Source organism: Etheostoma spectabile, chromosome 5 (assembly GCF_008692095.1).
Source record: "Etheostoma spectabile isolate EspeVRDwgs_2016 chromosome 5, UIUC_Espe_1.0, whole genome shotgun sequence".
In the NCBI taxonomy this organism is placed as follows: Eukaryota; Metazoa; Chordata; class Actinopteri; order Perciformes; family Percidae; genus Etheostoma; species Etheostoma spectabile.
The window spans coordinates 11769264-11782538 of record NC_045737.1 but is presented as its reverse complement, the minus strand read 5'-3'; the positions used below and the strand labels follow the sequence as shown (position 1 = coordinate 11782538).

Genomic DNA, 13275 nt, shown 5'->3' with positions numbered 1-13275 from the left:
TCTTTGTTGTCGGTCTGGCTCAGGTTAAACTTTGTGAAACAAACAACGAATGCCACAGAACTTTCTTTTTTCATCCAGTTTGACAGTCAGTTATAACGGAACACAGAACACAATACTTTGAACAGTATTGCATTTTATAATGCGGAGAGACAGGACAAATGTGAAGTGAACTCAAACCAAAACAGCACTTTAATATAGAGTTAGAAATAAATAAATGTTTTTTTGCGGCTGAGAGAGATTTCAAATCTAAGTTATAATAACAACAGATTCCAGTCAGTGTTATAAAAACGACATAGATTATACTATTTAAGAACAGCCAGTATTTGTTTACAGATGAGACATACTGCTCTAGACTCAATTTCAGTTTAAAAAAATTACTATTTTTAATCTTTCTCTTGTCAGTGTCCCAATGCCTCATACGATCCCTCTTAGCTACTAGCTTCTTCTCAGCCCTCTTCTTCACTCTTGTTATCATAAAGATCTGCGCTGACAGAAGCTAGGTAGCGCCCCCCCCATCACACCATCTAACCAATGTTAAACTGTGGACAGATAGTGAACTGCAGCCAGTCTTTGAGTAAATAGACCGGGGACTTGCCAGTTCTTCTTTTAAAGGCTATACAACGTGCTAAATTGATTTTTACTAAAACCTGCCCCAACTACACCTGTTGATAATAAATTCTTCTGACTTACGATATGTTAATCCTGCTCAAGTCATTTTCCCAGTTTGTGCCCCATGCATCATAAGCATGCACTTGCATTTGTGACCAATTGCCATGTTAGTAAGTAGCAGTAGAAAGTAAAGGATTGGGGGGGTTGAGTTATTTGGACCCACTACTGCAGATTGCCAGTGTTGTGGTTGTGGGGTTAGTGACCATCTAGTGGTTGTGGGTTCCCAGGGGTAAATAAAACCGCACTCCCTGGACTTACTTATCGGTGGATGTTTTTAGCATTGCCATGGTAACTGGTTGCTCTTCCACCCCCGGATGGTCTCAGATGCTGGATAATGATTTGGCTTTCTTAGAATCAATAAAGGCCTCCTGGCCTTGGGAGATGTGTTTATGTTAGAGTACTAAATGAATTCCTGTAAAGCATTCATTTGCTTTCTTTTCTCCTGATATGTATTCAGCTGAATTTCTTTGTCTATGGCAAACTAGATTTGAATTATGTAGAAAAACGAAACTGTCTCTTTCAATTCAATTTCAATCCTTATATTAGCATCAAGTACTGCTACCAAAGCAGTACATGCGATAAAAGATGAACATGAAATGCATGTACTAATCTAAATGACAAGAATGCGTAATGACCGGCATCTATGAAAATGAGTAGCAGCATTAAAACTGAGAACAAAAAGTAATTACAACTCCAAATCAAATGAGTCATTTCATTAATTGAATCAAACATTCCCTTGGTTCCGCTCACTTGTACTATCTGTTTACATCCCATTTATACTCACATTTACTCTCTGTTTTGGTTTATTATTGCAATCTTGTGTGACTTTGTTTCATAATGTCATTAATTCTAATTGGGAATAAGAAACTGTGTTGAAATTGATATCATTAAACTGACTGGGGTTCTATTTCTGTCTCATCCTTTTCATCTCAGACTGAAGAGATTGTAGTCAGTGAACTAAGAGGAAGCAACCATTCTGTGCCTTTTACCCTAATTAGAGAAAAGGGAACATACGGGACTGTGACAGTGAACTTTGAGGTAAGAGGACAATGTAATGTACATAACAACCCACATTCCTGAGACACTGGGCTTTATTGTATTCAAGAAGGACTGCCAATGTGTCTACATCCCTGTGTCCCCTTCTCTTGGTTAGATCTCTGAAGGTCCAAACCCTGCCATTGAAGACCTCAGTCCAGACAGAGGGAGCATCACCATTCCTGTGGGACAAGCTGTAGTGCACTTCAGTATTCTCATCCGGGACGACCAGGTATAGAACAAACTCCTCATTTAAAGATAATCCGTATAAGCGACCATATGTCCCATATGTGGATTAGCTTGTGATAAACATTTGCTCTGTTCCTGCTTTTGTGGTATTTTAAGAGAATATCCAGATTGTCCTGATGGCTTGGCCATTTTTAAAGGTCAAATCGTCATAAGTTTAAACAGGGTTTCTGCAGGGACTTAAAAAGTCTACAAAAGTCAAAAATTCCAAATTTCCAAAATCAAAATTTTAGGCCTTAAAAGGTCTTCGATTCGCTATTGTGTTATAGGTCTATAGGTCTATGTCCATGTAATGCTACCTCCAATGCTAATTGAAATATTCCTGCAGCTCTTTAGAATGTATTTGTTTTTTCTGTGATGTTGTAGTCCTTTCGTTCGCTAGTCCAAGTAGAATTTACTGTATTAAGAATACAAATGAGACCAACATGCAACTTATATTGCAGCCAATCTAGACACCAGTCCTAAAATGCAAATGAGGAAATCGGGGAATTGTTACTGGACTCTGGCATCTGACTTTTTTTTAATGTTGTGATACACAGTATGTTTTAAATTTCATTCATAATGGTATGAAAAAGGCCTTAAAAAGTCTTGGTGAAACCTGTAGAAACCCTGTTAAAAAAAGCAAACAGGTTTTTTAGAGTTTTGAAACTGCTGCATGCAATGTACAGCTGTTGCGTATGTGAATGTGTTCCCTCTTTGCTTGTTGGCTAGATCCCAGAGGATGATGAGGTGTTTTCAGTCAGGCTAACGGGCGTGGCAGGTGGAGCCCTGCTCAGGCCCAACGCCAGCAGTGTCCAGCTGAGAATCCGGCGTAATGACAGCCCACTGCGGTTCTCCCACTCCATCATGGCAGTAGCCGAGTCCGCTGGTGTCATTGCCCTCAATATGACCCGCGGTTGGTTGACTGAGGATGGTCCACTCATCGGCTCTGTTGACACAGAGGTTCCTTTCTTTTAATACAGTTATTTATTTACATTTGTGTGTGTGTATGTATATATATATATATATATATATATATATATATATATATAGATATAGATGCAGAAAAAACAAGCATAAGACAAATCCATATAAACCATCTGTACTCAACTGTCTTTAGGTCTCTGTAGATTACATGGTGGTGAGCGGTGGAGGACTTGGCAGCGCCACGCCGGCTGTGGATTTTGTCGACCTTCAGCCCGTCAGAACAGTTATATTCCCTCCATTTGTCTACAAGACGAGCCTGTTGTTCAAAATCACTGACGACACAGTGCCAGAAATTGCGGAATCCTTCCATCTGGTCTTGCTGGAGGAGACCCTCAGGGGAGATGCTGTGCTGGTGTCACCCAACGCTGTGCTAGTGACCATTGAGCCCAATGATAAGCCTCATGGTGTCCTGTCAATCAGCAGCAGCGCAGTCTTTCAGCCAATCATCATCAATGAAGACCTGACACAGAGGTGGATAACTTACGAATGCTTATGAGTGTGTCTCACTGTGAAGACATATGTGTTGTTTTCCTTCTAATGGATACTATTAGATGGTTCAACTTTTGTGTGCTGTATATACTGTCTAAAAGTTTCTAGTGCGCACTAGAAAGTTTCTCTTGTGCTCAATATACTTTGTGTATCTTGCGCGCCCCGGAAAGTTTCTATTGAGCACCAGGAAAAAAAAAAACAACAACTTTTCTTTTAGGGGTTCCATACTGTATATAGGTGCAAGAGTGTGATAATAAAAAGAAAAAACATAAAATATTATTAAGTCTTTAACCACCCTTTGTTTGCTCCTATCATCTCTCCTAGATTTGAAGGGATTATTATTGTAAGAAATGGAGGCAGCTATGGCGACGTGTCCGCCAACTGGTCCATCAGTAGAAACTCCAGTGACCGCTCCCCGGTGTCGGATGATTTGACGCCCGCAGCAGGGACAGTGACATTTGCTGCCGGTCACGTGACCGCTGTGATTCCCATCTACATTACGGCAGATGATCTACCTGAGGAAGCAGAGGCTTTTGTTTTCAAGCTGCTGCCCAAAACTGTAACTGGAAATGCGGAGCTCGACGAACCAATGGAGGTCAGTTTAGAAGAGATCTTCGATAGGCCATTTTTAAATATATATTTATTTTGTTGCTATAATGGATTTGTGGTTTGTAACAGAAAGAAAGAAGAGAGACAGACGCCTGCACTTGCTAGGGAACATATCCTCCAGATGTTGTACATGTGTTGTGCATGTGTGAGTGTTTGTGTGTGACCTACTGTAAGGTAGAGTGGCAAACTTGGCACGTTCTACATAAGTCGACCCCTTAGTGTGTCACTTTGCTCTGTGGGTGTTCCCTTAATGTGGCTGAATCAAAACAAAGCGGAAACAGCAGGCGCGCTCTGTGTGGTGTCTGTGTGTTCTTTTTTTAAGAAAGCGTGGGTGAAGTGGTGGCAGGTTTTTTATAGCTCCCATCTTTGGCCAAGCCTCTTGGCCATGTGTGAAAGCAATGGGCAGATCTAAGTCTTGTTAATATTGAAGGCATGAGATGAGATGCATACAAAACCTTTGGTCGCAATTACACACACCAGATCACCACCTCAGGTTGTGAGGTTATAAGGTCTGTTTGCCATGTGTGCAGAAAGAGTTGGCTCAGGAGATTTCCCTGAAGGATTAATAAACAACTTTTGCAATAGGACAAGCTAATCAGCGTTAATTAATAAGTTTGTATCACAGACATTACTAAGCTGTAAATCTGCTAGTGTAAGCACACCAGGCAACGCAACAGACAAGTGTAGGTTTCTGGAAAATGAATGAGCCTCAGTTAAAATGCTCATAAAAACTACTCTAGCAGACTTAGCAGAGTTAATTAAAGAGGATGCCTCTCTAAAGTTAGCGCAGGGCTCTCTTTTACTACTTTCAGTCTCACTTGTTTTCTTTCCTCTCGCTGTTCATCACCTCTGCTTTTTTCTTCTTGTGACCTAAGATATAGTAACACAAAAAAAGAGGATGCACAACACAGTTCTCCAAACAAAGGTTAAAGTGGGCTTAATTACAATTATCCACACACACACACACACAAACAAGATCAATCACCGTCCTCCTCCCTACCCCTGGGGATTGCACCCAGCCCAGAGGTGCTCCCTCATAGCAGTGCAGCTAAGGCCCTTCTGTCAAATGTGAGATCCCATTCTTATCCATGGCAAGGTATATAAAGCCAATTGTACTAATTTTAAATATGAACATATTATAATTTCAATCATCATTAGTTTCAAAGCATTCATTTCATTGATGGAGCTTCACCGGGCGTGCCAGGTGGTTTGTTAAAACAGAAATATCTGACAAGCCGTCATTGGAGACTGGTTAGAAAAGGGCAAGGCACTTATAAGCCAATACCTGGCAGGGGATTAGATGAACTATCCGTCTTATCACATCCGCCATTGTTGTTTTGAACGAACCGTCGTGGCAAGTAGCATCTCACCTTGGTGCAGTAAGTTGCTGTTTGAACAAAAATGCATTTACTTTAAGCCTGACGAGATGGATTTTCATTGGATATGTGATCCCGCGTTTCTCGCGTGAATTTGGGATATCGCGAGAATCCAGCTGCCGTGCAAGTTAAGGGTTAATATGCAGACTAACTAACTAACAGGAACCTGTTAGGGACTTTTTGAGGCAATATATAGCAAATGTAAAGTCAATCAACATAACTATACCCATTCCTTGTCACAAACTAAGTTTTGTGTTTCATACAAGGTGCTTGGAATGTGTTTTTGATCTTTCTCTCATCAGTCAAAATGTAACATATGCCCACTCCTCCTTTCTTTTGCTGATTTGTTAATTTTATTCTTGCTCTTCATCTGGTCTTCCTCCGCTCTGCCCCCAGATGGTGTTCTACATCCAGGACAGTGACGATGTCTATGGGCGTTTTGGGTTTGACCCAGCAAAAGAGCAAAGCATCCAGAGCCAACCTGAGAGCCGTTTCCTGTCGCTCAATTTCCTGCGAGACGGTGGTACACTGGGCAATGTGTCTGTGACGCTAACGGCCCTCTACATTCCTGCAGGCCCAATAGACCCAGCACTGGCCCGTGACCAGGTTCTGAATGTTAGCAGGTCCGTTAATGTAGTGTTTTCCCGTCAACGGATGGTCCACGTCATACTTCCAATCAGGAATGACGCTTTTCTGCAAAATGGAGCTCATTTCCTAATACAGGTAACAAGACTGGAAACAAGCTACAACAAGTACTTTTACTCAAGTACTTTACTTAAGTACAAATTTGAGGTACCTGTTTCTTTCTACTTCTAGTTTGCTGCATTTCAGAGAGGAATATTGTACTTTTTACTCCACTACGTTAATCTGACAGCTTTAGTTACTAGTTACTTTAAAAGTTCAGATTTTTGCTCACAAAACACATGTAGTATATAAAATACCATGTTTCAATATAAATTAAACTACCCAACAATTTACAAGTCCAGCTGAAATGATTAGCAGATTAAACACAGAACTGTCGTTTTCCATTTTTTGACATTATATTTTTTAAGGTTGTAATACAGGCAACATTTTGCTTGCACGCCCAAAAATGTGCTCTCTCTGTTTGCGTGTGCACTTACGGCCAAATCAGTGGCATCCAAACTTTAAGTGCCTCATTTGCATGTGTGAACGGTTTGAAACTGGCAGTCAAAACCTGGCATGTTGCTATGGGATTGGCCCAACTGTCCCAACTAACAACACCAACTAGTTTAAAAAAAAAAAAGCGTCCTTCACATTTTGTAGAACCCTAATCACGTCCCACACTTACAGTCAAACACATACATACACAAACAGAAAAGAAAGGGAATAGAGACAGAGCTGTAGCTGCCTTTTTGAGCCTTATATTTATTAAGTTTTTTCCTCTATTTTCCTTAGCTGAATTCACTGGAGCTGCTTGATATCTACCCCCCAATTCACTCAAACAGCCCCAGGTTTGGAGGAGCTCTGAACCTGACGTTAACTGTAACACCTGACATTGCTAACGGGGAAATTGGCTTCACGAGTAATACCACAGTGGTGGTTTATGAACCGGAGGACAGCAATACCAGCACAGTAAGATATGAGCCCTATGTTTTAGCAGTTGTACATTCAAATAGTGTCAGTTCTGTGATTGCTTCTTTTAACTCTCAGTAGTTCTGTCGTCAGTCAAAGTTGTAATTCTTGTAACTTGTAACTCAAGTACTTTTTTCCCACGTGGCCCTAATCCTCTTCTGTAAACAGCATATAACTGTATGTATATATTTTTACTTTATGCTGTTTAAATTCTAATGTTTAATTGTTAGGGATCTTAATTTTGATTAAAACTACTCAGTTGTCGCATAGTCTAAATTTAATAAATTACCACCTCTGTCAAAGAAAAAGATATGTTTACTATTTTACCACTGTAACTAACTGAGAAGAGTCTCTAATTACTGACTTTATAGCCATCATGCTGCTAATCAGAAAACGTACCTTATCCTTGCAAACTCTAATCAGAAAGTGAATTTTCCATACGTGCATTCAGTCTGTATTGGTGGTTCATTTTAATGATGTCTGGGGCTGCAGGTGACCCTTCCCCTGCGACGCGATGGGACAGACGGTCGGGCTGTAGTGTTCTGGAGTCTTCAGCCAATTGGAAGCAATCTTGTCGATATAACTGTTAAAGACTTGGAGCCCCTCAGTGGCTCCCTGGTCTTCCTCTCCGGGCAGAGTGATGCTTCCATCACCCTCACCATCAAGGCTGACGATATCCCAGAAGTCAACGAGACGTTGCTGCTCACTTTGGATAGGTAGGGATATTAAACTCCAAGAAAAGTTATTGTTAACCTACATAATAATTGTTCATTTAGTTAATTATCATTAAGGCATATCAGGCCCTTCTGTTCTGACCATAAACACAGCTGTAATAAAATAACCTTTTGGGGTGTGGGGTGTAGAGTGTGAAGCTGATATTATGTAATGTTTGAGATCCAACTTATACAACCAACAACAAATCCAGTGGAATTGGAAGGCTGTGTGGGTGCTATCTCATCCTCCTTTGGTTTTTCTGGAGATAATTGTGTGTGTGTTTGTGGTAGTGGTTTGGGGGTGGGTCCATCTGTTAGTCAATGTTCTGATGAGAATGGCGGCTCTCTTTCCTTCTCACTCCTCCCCCTGCAGGGTGGAGACTGCACGCTTTATAGTGTACTTTGGGTAAGTGGAGAGTGGAATGAACCTGGGCCTTTTGTGTGGCGTGAATCAGGACTTTGTTTTTCAGAGAAGGGCCTACTTCAGGATTTCTGGGGTCTTTGGTTGATGTGGGGATGAGGGGGACTGGGTTGGGGGTGGGGGTGGGGGGTGCTCACTGATGGTGTGAAAAAAGGAACCCAAAGGAGAGTGGTTGTTGGGAGTAAATAGAGAGTCTTCTCTATGTGTTGCGCTTTAATTTAACCAGGATTGTTCCTCTTTAAAGATGTCAGTGTTTGTATGCATGCAGCGCCTTGGCTGTTTGTTTGGAGTGCCTCATTCGGTCATCTCTTTGTCTCTAATTTACCCGTTATGTGATGCTTTCAAATTTTCTCAACATACACACACATACAGACCCCCGTGGCGTAATAAAGATGCAGGCATAGCATTGATTGACATTGTTATTAAAAGTGGTCTGAACAGCAGACATATGGAGCCAATAATGAATGAGCATCACACAATACAAAGGCAATACAAAGGCAAAGGAATGCATTACGAAGTTTCTAAATCTAAGTCTAAGATTCAAGTTGCAGTGACTTGGATAGGTTTCAGTAGTGGTCATTGCTAATACTGTTTGTGTATTTGTGTGTATGTGTTCTAGGAGTAATGTTAAGAACCAGATCCTGAAAGCTGGCTTCACCAGCAGAGAGATTGTCATCATGGAGAACGATGACCCTGGGGGAGTTTTTGAGTTCTCTCCATTCTCCAGAGGTCCATGGGTCATTAACGTAAGTCTTGAAACAACAACTTTAACTGTAAGATTATATCTAAAGTCATTAACCCAACGGCCAACCGTCAGCAGAAAAGGCAGTCGGACTGCCTCACCGAGTTGGTCAAAAAAGTGCCTCAAAACCTTGTCGCCCAAAAAATGAAAACCAGTAGCTGATTGGATGAATGCGTCACGTTGGTCTGGCTTCTCCGGAATTTCAAATCCAAGGCGGCCCGAGAAATAGGCCATGCAGTTGCTGAATCTGTCTTGATTTCCGATCGGCAAAGGTCAGTGCAAAAAAGTTTTTTGTCTGATTTTGAGAGGCACGTTTGTCACGCTCATCCCGCTTTATTTCCGGGCTAGCACTCCACCAATCAGATTGGTCATTGAGTCCAACACCCACCTTCCGATTCAGCAAGTCAAAACCTCCGACTGACCACTAAATAGACTCGAGTCACTGACCTTATTTTAATCACACATTTTGTATCCCTTTTAAATGTACTTTAAAAGAGATAGTTTTCAAGTTTTTAAATGATTTTTAAGACTCAACCTAACTCGATTCACATCAACAGTATATGCAAATCATTTTAGTCTTGTTGAGAGAACAATCTGGAAGGGCTTTTAGACTGAACTTTCCATTTAAAAGACCCTTTTGCTTATCAATTTCTGCACAAGGAGGTTTGTTGTTTTTAGCCATCCACAATGTTACTGCTGCATCACTTCCTGATTTGATCCAGAACGCGCCTGCACCTATCATGTGTCAAAAAAAATAACTGAGTGGCGTTAAAAGGAATTTGCCTTGGCTCGTTATCGCTTTAATTTTGACGGCCCTCTACTCAACATATTGTTATTTTGGCCTTTGGCTGGTTTTGGTCAGATTTATAAACTTTAAACGTACCTACTGTAGGAGGGTGAAACACTGGTGCTGCATGTGGTCAGAGCCCAGGGCCAGCTGCTGAAACAGCTGGTGCGATATGCTGTCATGAATGACACTGAATTCATTGGCGCCACGGGCATCATGGAGTTTCTACCAGGAGAGAGAGATGTGGCTATGGCACTGGTGGCACGGCGTGATGGGGTGCCTGAGGTAAGAACATGGTCAATTTCAAGTTTGTATAACTATTTAAGTCCCTACCAAATCAAGTCCTCCCAGTCAATTTTTGTTAAGCTAATGAAAGAAATCTTCCATTACTTACAGTAGGAATTATGCTTTAAACCTGTTTTTAATGCTAAATAAACTGTGTGTGTGTGTGTGTGTGTGTGTGTGTGTGTGTGTGTGTGTGTGTGTGTGTGTGTGTGTGTGTGTTTTGGTGCGCGCGTTTGTGCATACAGCTGGACGAGACTTTCTCTGTATACTTATAGCCACAGCACTCCACCCAGTCGCCTTGGCAACCACAGGGGGTCAACATCACAGTGCGGAAGAACGACGACCCTTTTGGGGTCATTGAGTTCGTCCAACCAGGACTGACTGTGGCCATCAATGAGAGCAAAGGGGACGTGATGCACCGGGGTACTTAGTAACTGAAACAGTCCTTTAGATAATAGGGATACTTTTCCATGTCAATTGGTATCTCATTGAGACCTTAAATAGACCTAATTGGAGTGAAACACAGAATGGGGAATGACTAGGACTCAAAGTTGTATTTTAAATGTACCATGTATGTGTAATGCATGAGAATGTGTTAATGCAGATAAATAAGTACTTTGGTTAACTTTTAGAAAAGGAGGTTTGGCCCCCACACCGTGATGATGCAGTAGGATATTCAGTCTGATCCTAAGAACCAGGATAAGCTTTCTTTAAGGGCTCCTGCACACTGCCTGCGTGGCGTGAGCGTGGCGTTTCTGTTGCGTGGCGGCTGTGTGGCGGCTGCGTGGCGTTTCTGTTGCGTAGCGGCTGTGTGGCGGCTGCGTGGCGTTTCTGTTGCGTGGCGGCTGTGTGGCGGCTGCGTGGCGTTTCTGTTGCGTGGCGGCTGTGTGGCCTTTTCCTAGGTCCTCGCACCAGAAATTTGTCTGACACAGCGCCGCTGCTAGCTAGCCTTGTCTGTACACATGTATGCTTTCCCATTGATAAAATTAAATAATAGCGTGTTCTTCAACTTTATATTGTCAATATTTTTGATTGTAAATTTGTTTGCACATATTTTGAATATATACAGTATATTTTTATTATATTATTATATTTTTATATTAAAGTCCATGTTATTGTTTTATCACAATCCAGTTGAAATACAATTTTAAATGGAGTACAACAGATGTCATGTATTAAATGTGTTCATGTCAAAATGACATATAAACATCTTTCTGGGTTCTCTTTTCCCTGGAAAAGCTTACAACACGCTTGCGTATTGCAAGAAAAATAGACATCGGTCCTATTTCTAGCATGCACGTGTGTTCGTTTTTTTGTGTTCCGAGACATGTGTGTCACGCAGGCAGTGTGCAAACCCTAACCTGTTAACACGGGAGCCAAAATAAAAACGGACACGCCATGCAGCTGACACGCTCACGCCACGCAGGCATTGTGCAGGAGCCTCTAGCCCAGTGGTTCTCAACCTGGGGTTGGGAAAATATCCACAGAGCCGGCAGCACACTGGACAAGGCTAGATGCTAGCTGCTAAAACTAAAACTAAATCAGAGCATTCATAAAAATCACTCAAAATCAGCAAGAGGAAGTGTGTAAAAACAGCTGTTTGTACCAGTTTTCAGCTCTCATTCTCTCGTCGTAGAGGGGGATGGGAGGTCTGCAAACAACAACCTAATTATTTTGGGGGGGGTCGCAACTCAAAAAGGTGGAAAACCATTGCTCTAGTGTATCACTGGGGTTTGCTCCCAGCATACGCAACAGAAAGTTAAAAGTTTAGCTGTGAGCCAGAAAAATACATTATTATTGTGCTGTATATCAAAATCATTTGATTAGTAAAGTGCAAAAATATAATACATTTCAGTAAGGTTTTAATGTCTGAATGGATCTTTTCTGTCTCTTCTAAATTACATTCAGCGGTGTACCCTGTAGTGAGGAACAGGGGTCTCTTTGGAGAAGTGTCAGTTTCCTGGGTGTTGGAGCCAGCCCTGTCCAGAGATGTCATTCCCCTCAAGGGAACCATCACCTTCATGGAAGGGGAGTACCTCAAAAACCTCACTCTCTTCTCTGTACCCGATGAGGTAAAATGAAAAGCTAAACCTTAAAAATGCATGCAGTTCAAAATTGAGTCACATTTCCTTGTCTCAATTTGAATTTTTTTATTTTTTTATTTAAGATCCCAGAGGACATGGAGAATTTCACCATCACAGTGTTTAATGCGACAGGTGGTGCAAGACTGGGAAACATACTCAATGCCAGTTTACAGATTAATAAGAATGATGACCCCATTTACTTTTCTGGTAAGGATACTGTTTATGGAGGATCCTTTGAAAGACTATCATATATTGATAAAGATTATAGATACAGTCATTGACTCCTTTTTTTTGGTCTCTCCTCCCTCGCCGCGCCCTCTCCTTAGAACCGGTGGTCATGCGGCTTCAGGAAGGAGGCGTGGCCAACTTCACTGTTTTGAGGGCAGGGCGGGCGGACTTTGTTGCCACGGTGATGTACCGTGTTGAGTACGGCAAGGCATCACCAGGCGACCTCACCTTGCTGAGTAATGGCACGCTGTTGGTGTATGACGTGGGTGAATGGATGAAAAACATCTCTGTGGCTGTGGAAGATGACAACATACCGGAGACTGATGAACCCTTTTACATTGTTCTCTACAATGCTACTGGTGAGTATGGGCTATCTTTTAAATAGATAGCACAGGGGTGCAGGGCAAGAATTTCATGAGGGTTCTTGCTGCCGTGCCCTTCTAAGTTTGGCTTTATGCCCCTAAAAAGAGGATGTGCCTTACAGTGGCCTTAATGCCCCGCTCGCACTGCTCCAGCTATTTTCACCTTTTTGTCCTCTGCCTCTTTCTTCTCCATCTCTTTCCTGTCAATGCCGTTTTTGGACAGGTTTCTTGTGTTGAGATTCTGAATTCTTTTTGAGCAACATCAAGTGAAATGCTGCACACATAACCAGCGTTAATGTTTGGAAAACTGAGCTGTAATATTGCTAGTGTAGTACCACTGGCCAACTAGAAGACTTCATTCTCGATTTCAACACGCAGCTCTGTTGTTTGGAAATTTGGAGTGCTGTCAGTAGCAAGAAACACAAAAACAATCAATGTTGCCAACACCGTGTTATCCTCCTGTTAGTTAGCACCCAACAGACAGGGCAAGTTTTAAACGTGTTTTTAGCCTTTAAACAAGTTCAAAATGTCGTTACAATTGCCTACCCATGTGCAGTGATTCCTCCTCCACTGTGGTGTCCGGTTATAGCCTGCTTCTACATAGTCATTACTAAAGACATAACAATGGCAAATTGTTTTTTTTGTGGAAAAAATACATTTTGGAATATTG

At 41.7% G+C, this 13275-nt stretch overlaps 1 protein-coding gene and 1 long non-coding RNA gene across 2 annotated transcripts in view; one reads left to right on the top strand and one right to left on the bottom strand.

Annotated features, from left to right (window-relative positions):
• LOC116690243 (uncharacterized) overlaps positions 1-11572 on the bottom strand; it is a 19066-nt gene extending 7494 nt beyond the window's left edge. The window contains exons 1-2 of the long non-coding RNA XR_004332205.1: positions 11469-11572; positions 2016-2022 (exon numbers count right to left, since the gene is read on the bottom strand). This is a non-coding gene — a long non-coding RNA (uncharacterized LOC116690243). The remainder of the gene's footprint in view (positions 1-2015; positions 2023-11468) is intronic.
• Positions 1-13275, top strand: part of adgrv1 (adhesion G protein-coupled receptor V1) — a 150895-nt gene that overhangs the window by 20088 nt on the left and 117532 nt on the right. Inside the window, 16 exon segments of the mRNA XM_032516956.1 lie at positions 1603-1707; positions 1823-1936; positions 2662-2892; positions 3050-3387; positions 3730-4000; positions 5787-6113; positions 6807-6983; positions 7476-7699; positions 8737-8863; positions 9752-9931; positions 10177-10202; positions 10204-10241; positions 10244-10354; positions 11840-12003; positions 12099-12222; positions 12342-12602. Coding sequence (XP_032372847.1) covers positions 1603-1707; positions 1823-1936; positions 2662-2892; positions 3050-3387; positions 3730-4000; positions 5787-6113; positions 6807-6983; positions 7476-7699; positions 8737-8863; positions 9752-9931; positions 10177-10202; positions 10204-10241; positions 10244-10354; positions 11840-12003; positions 12099-12222; positions 12342-12602 — 2818 coding nt within the window.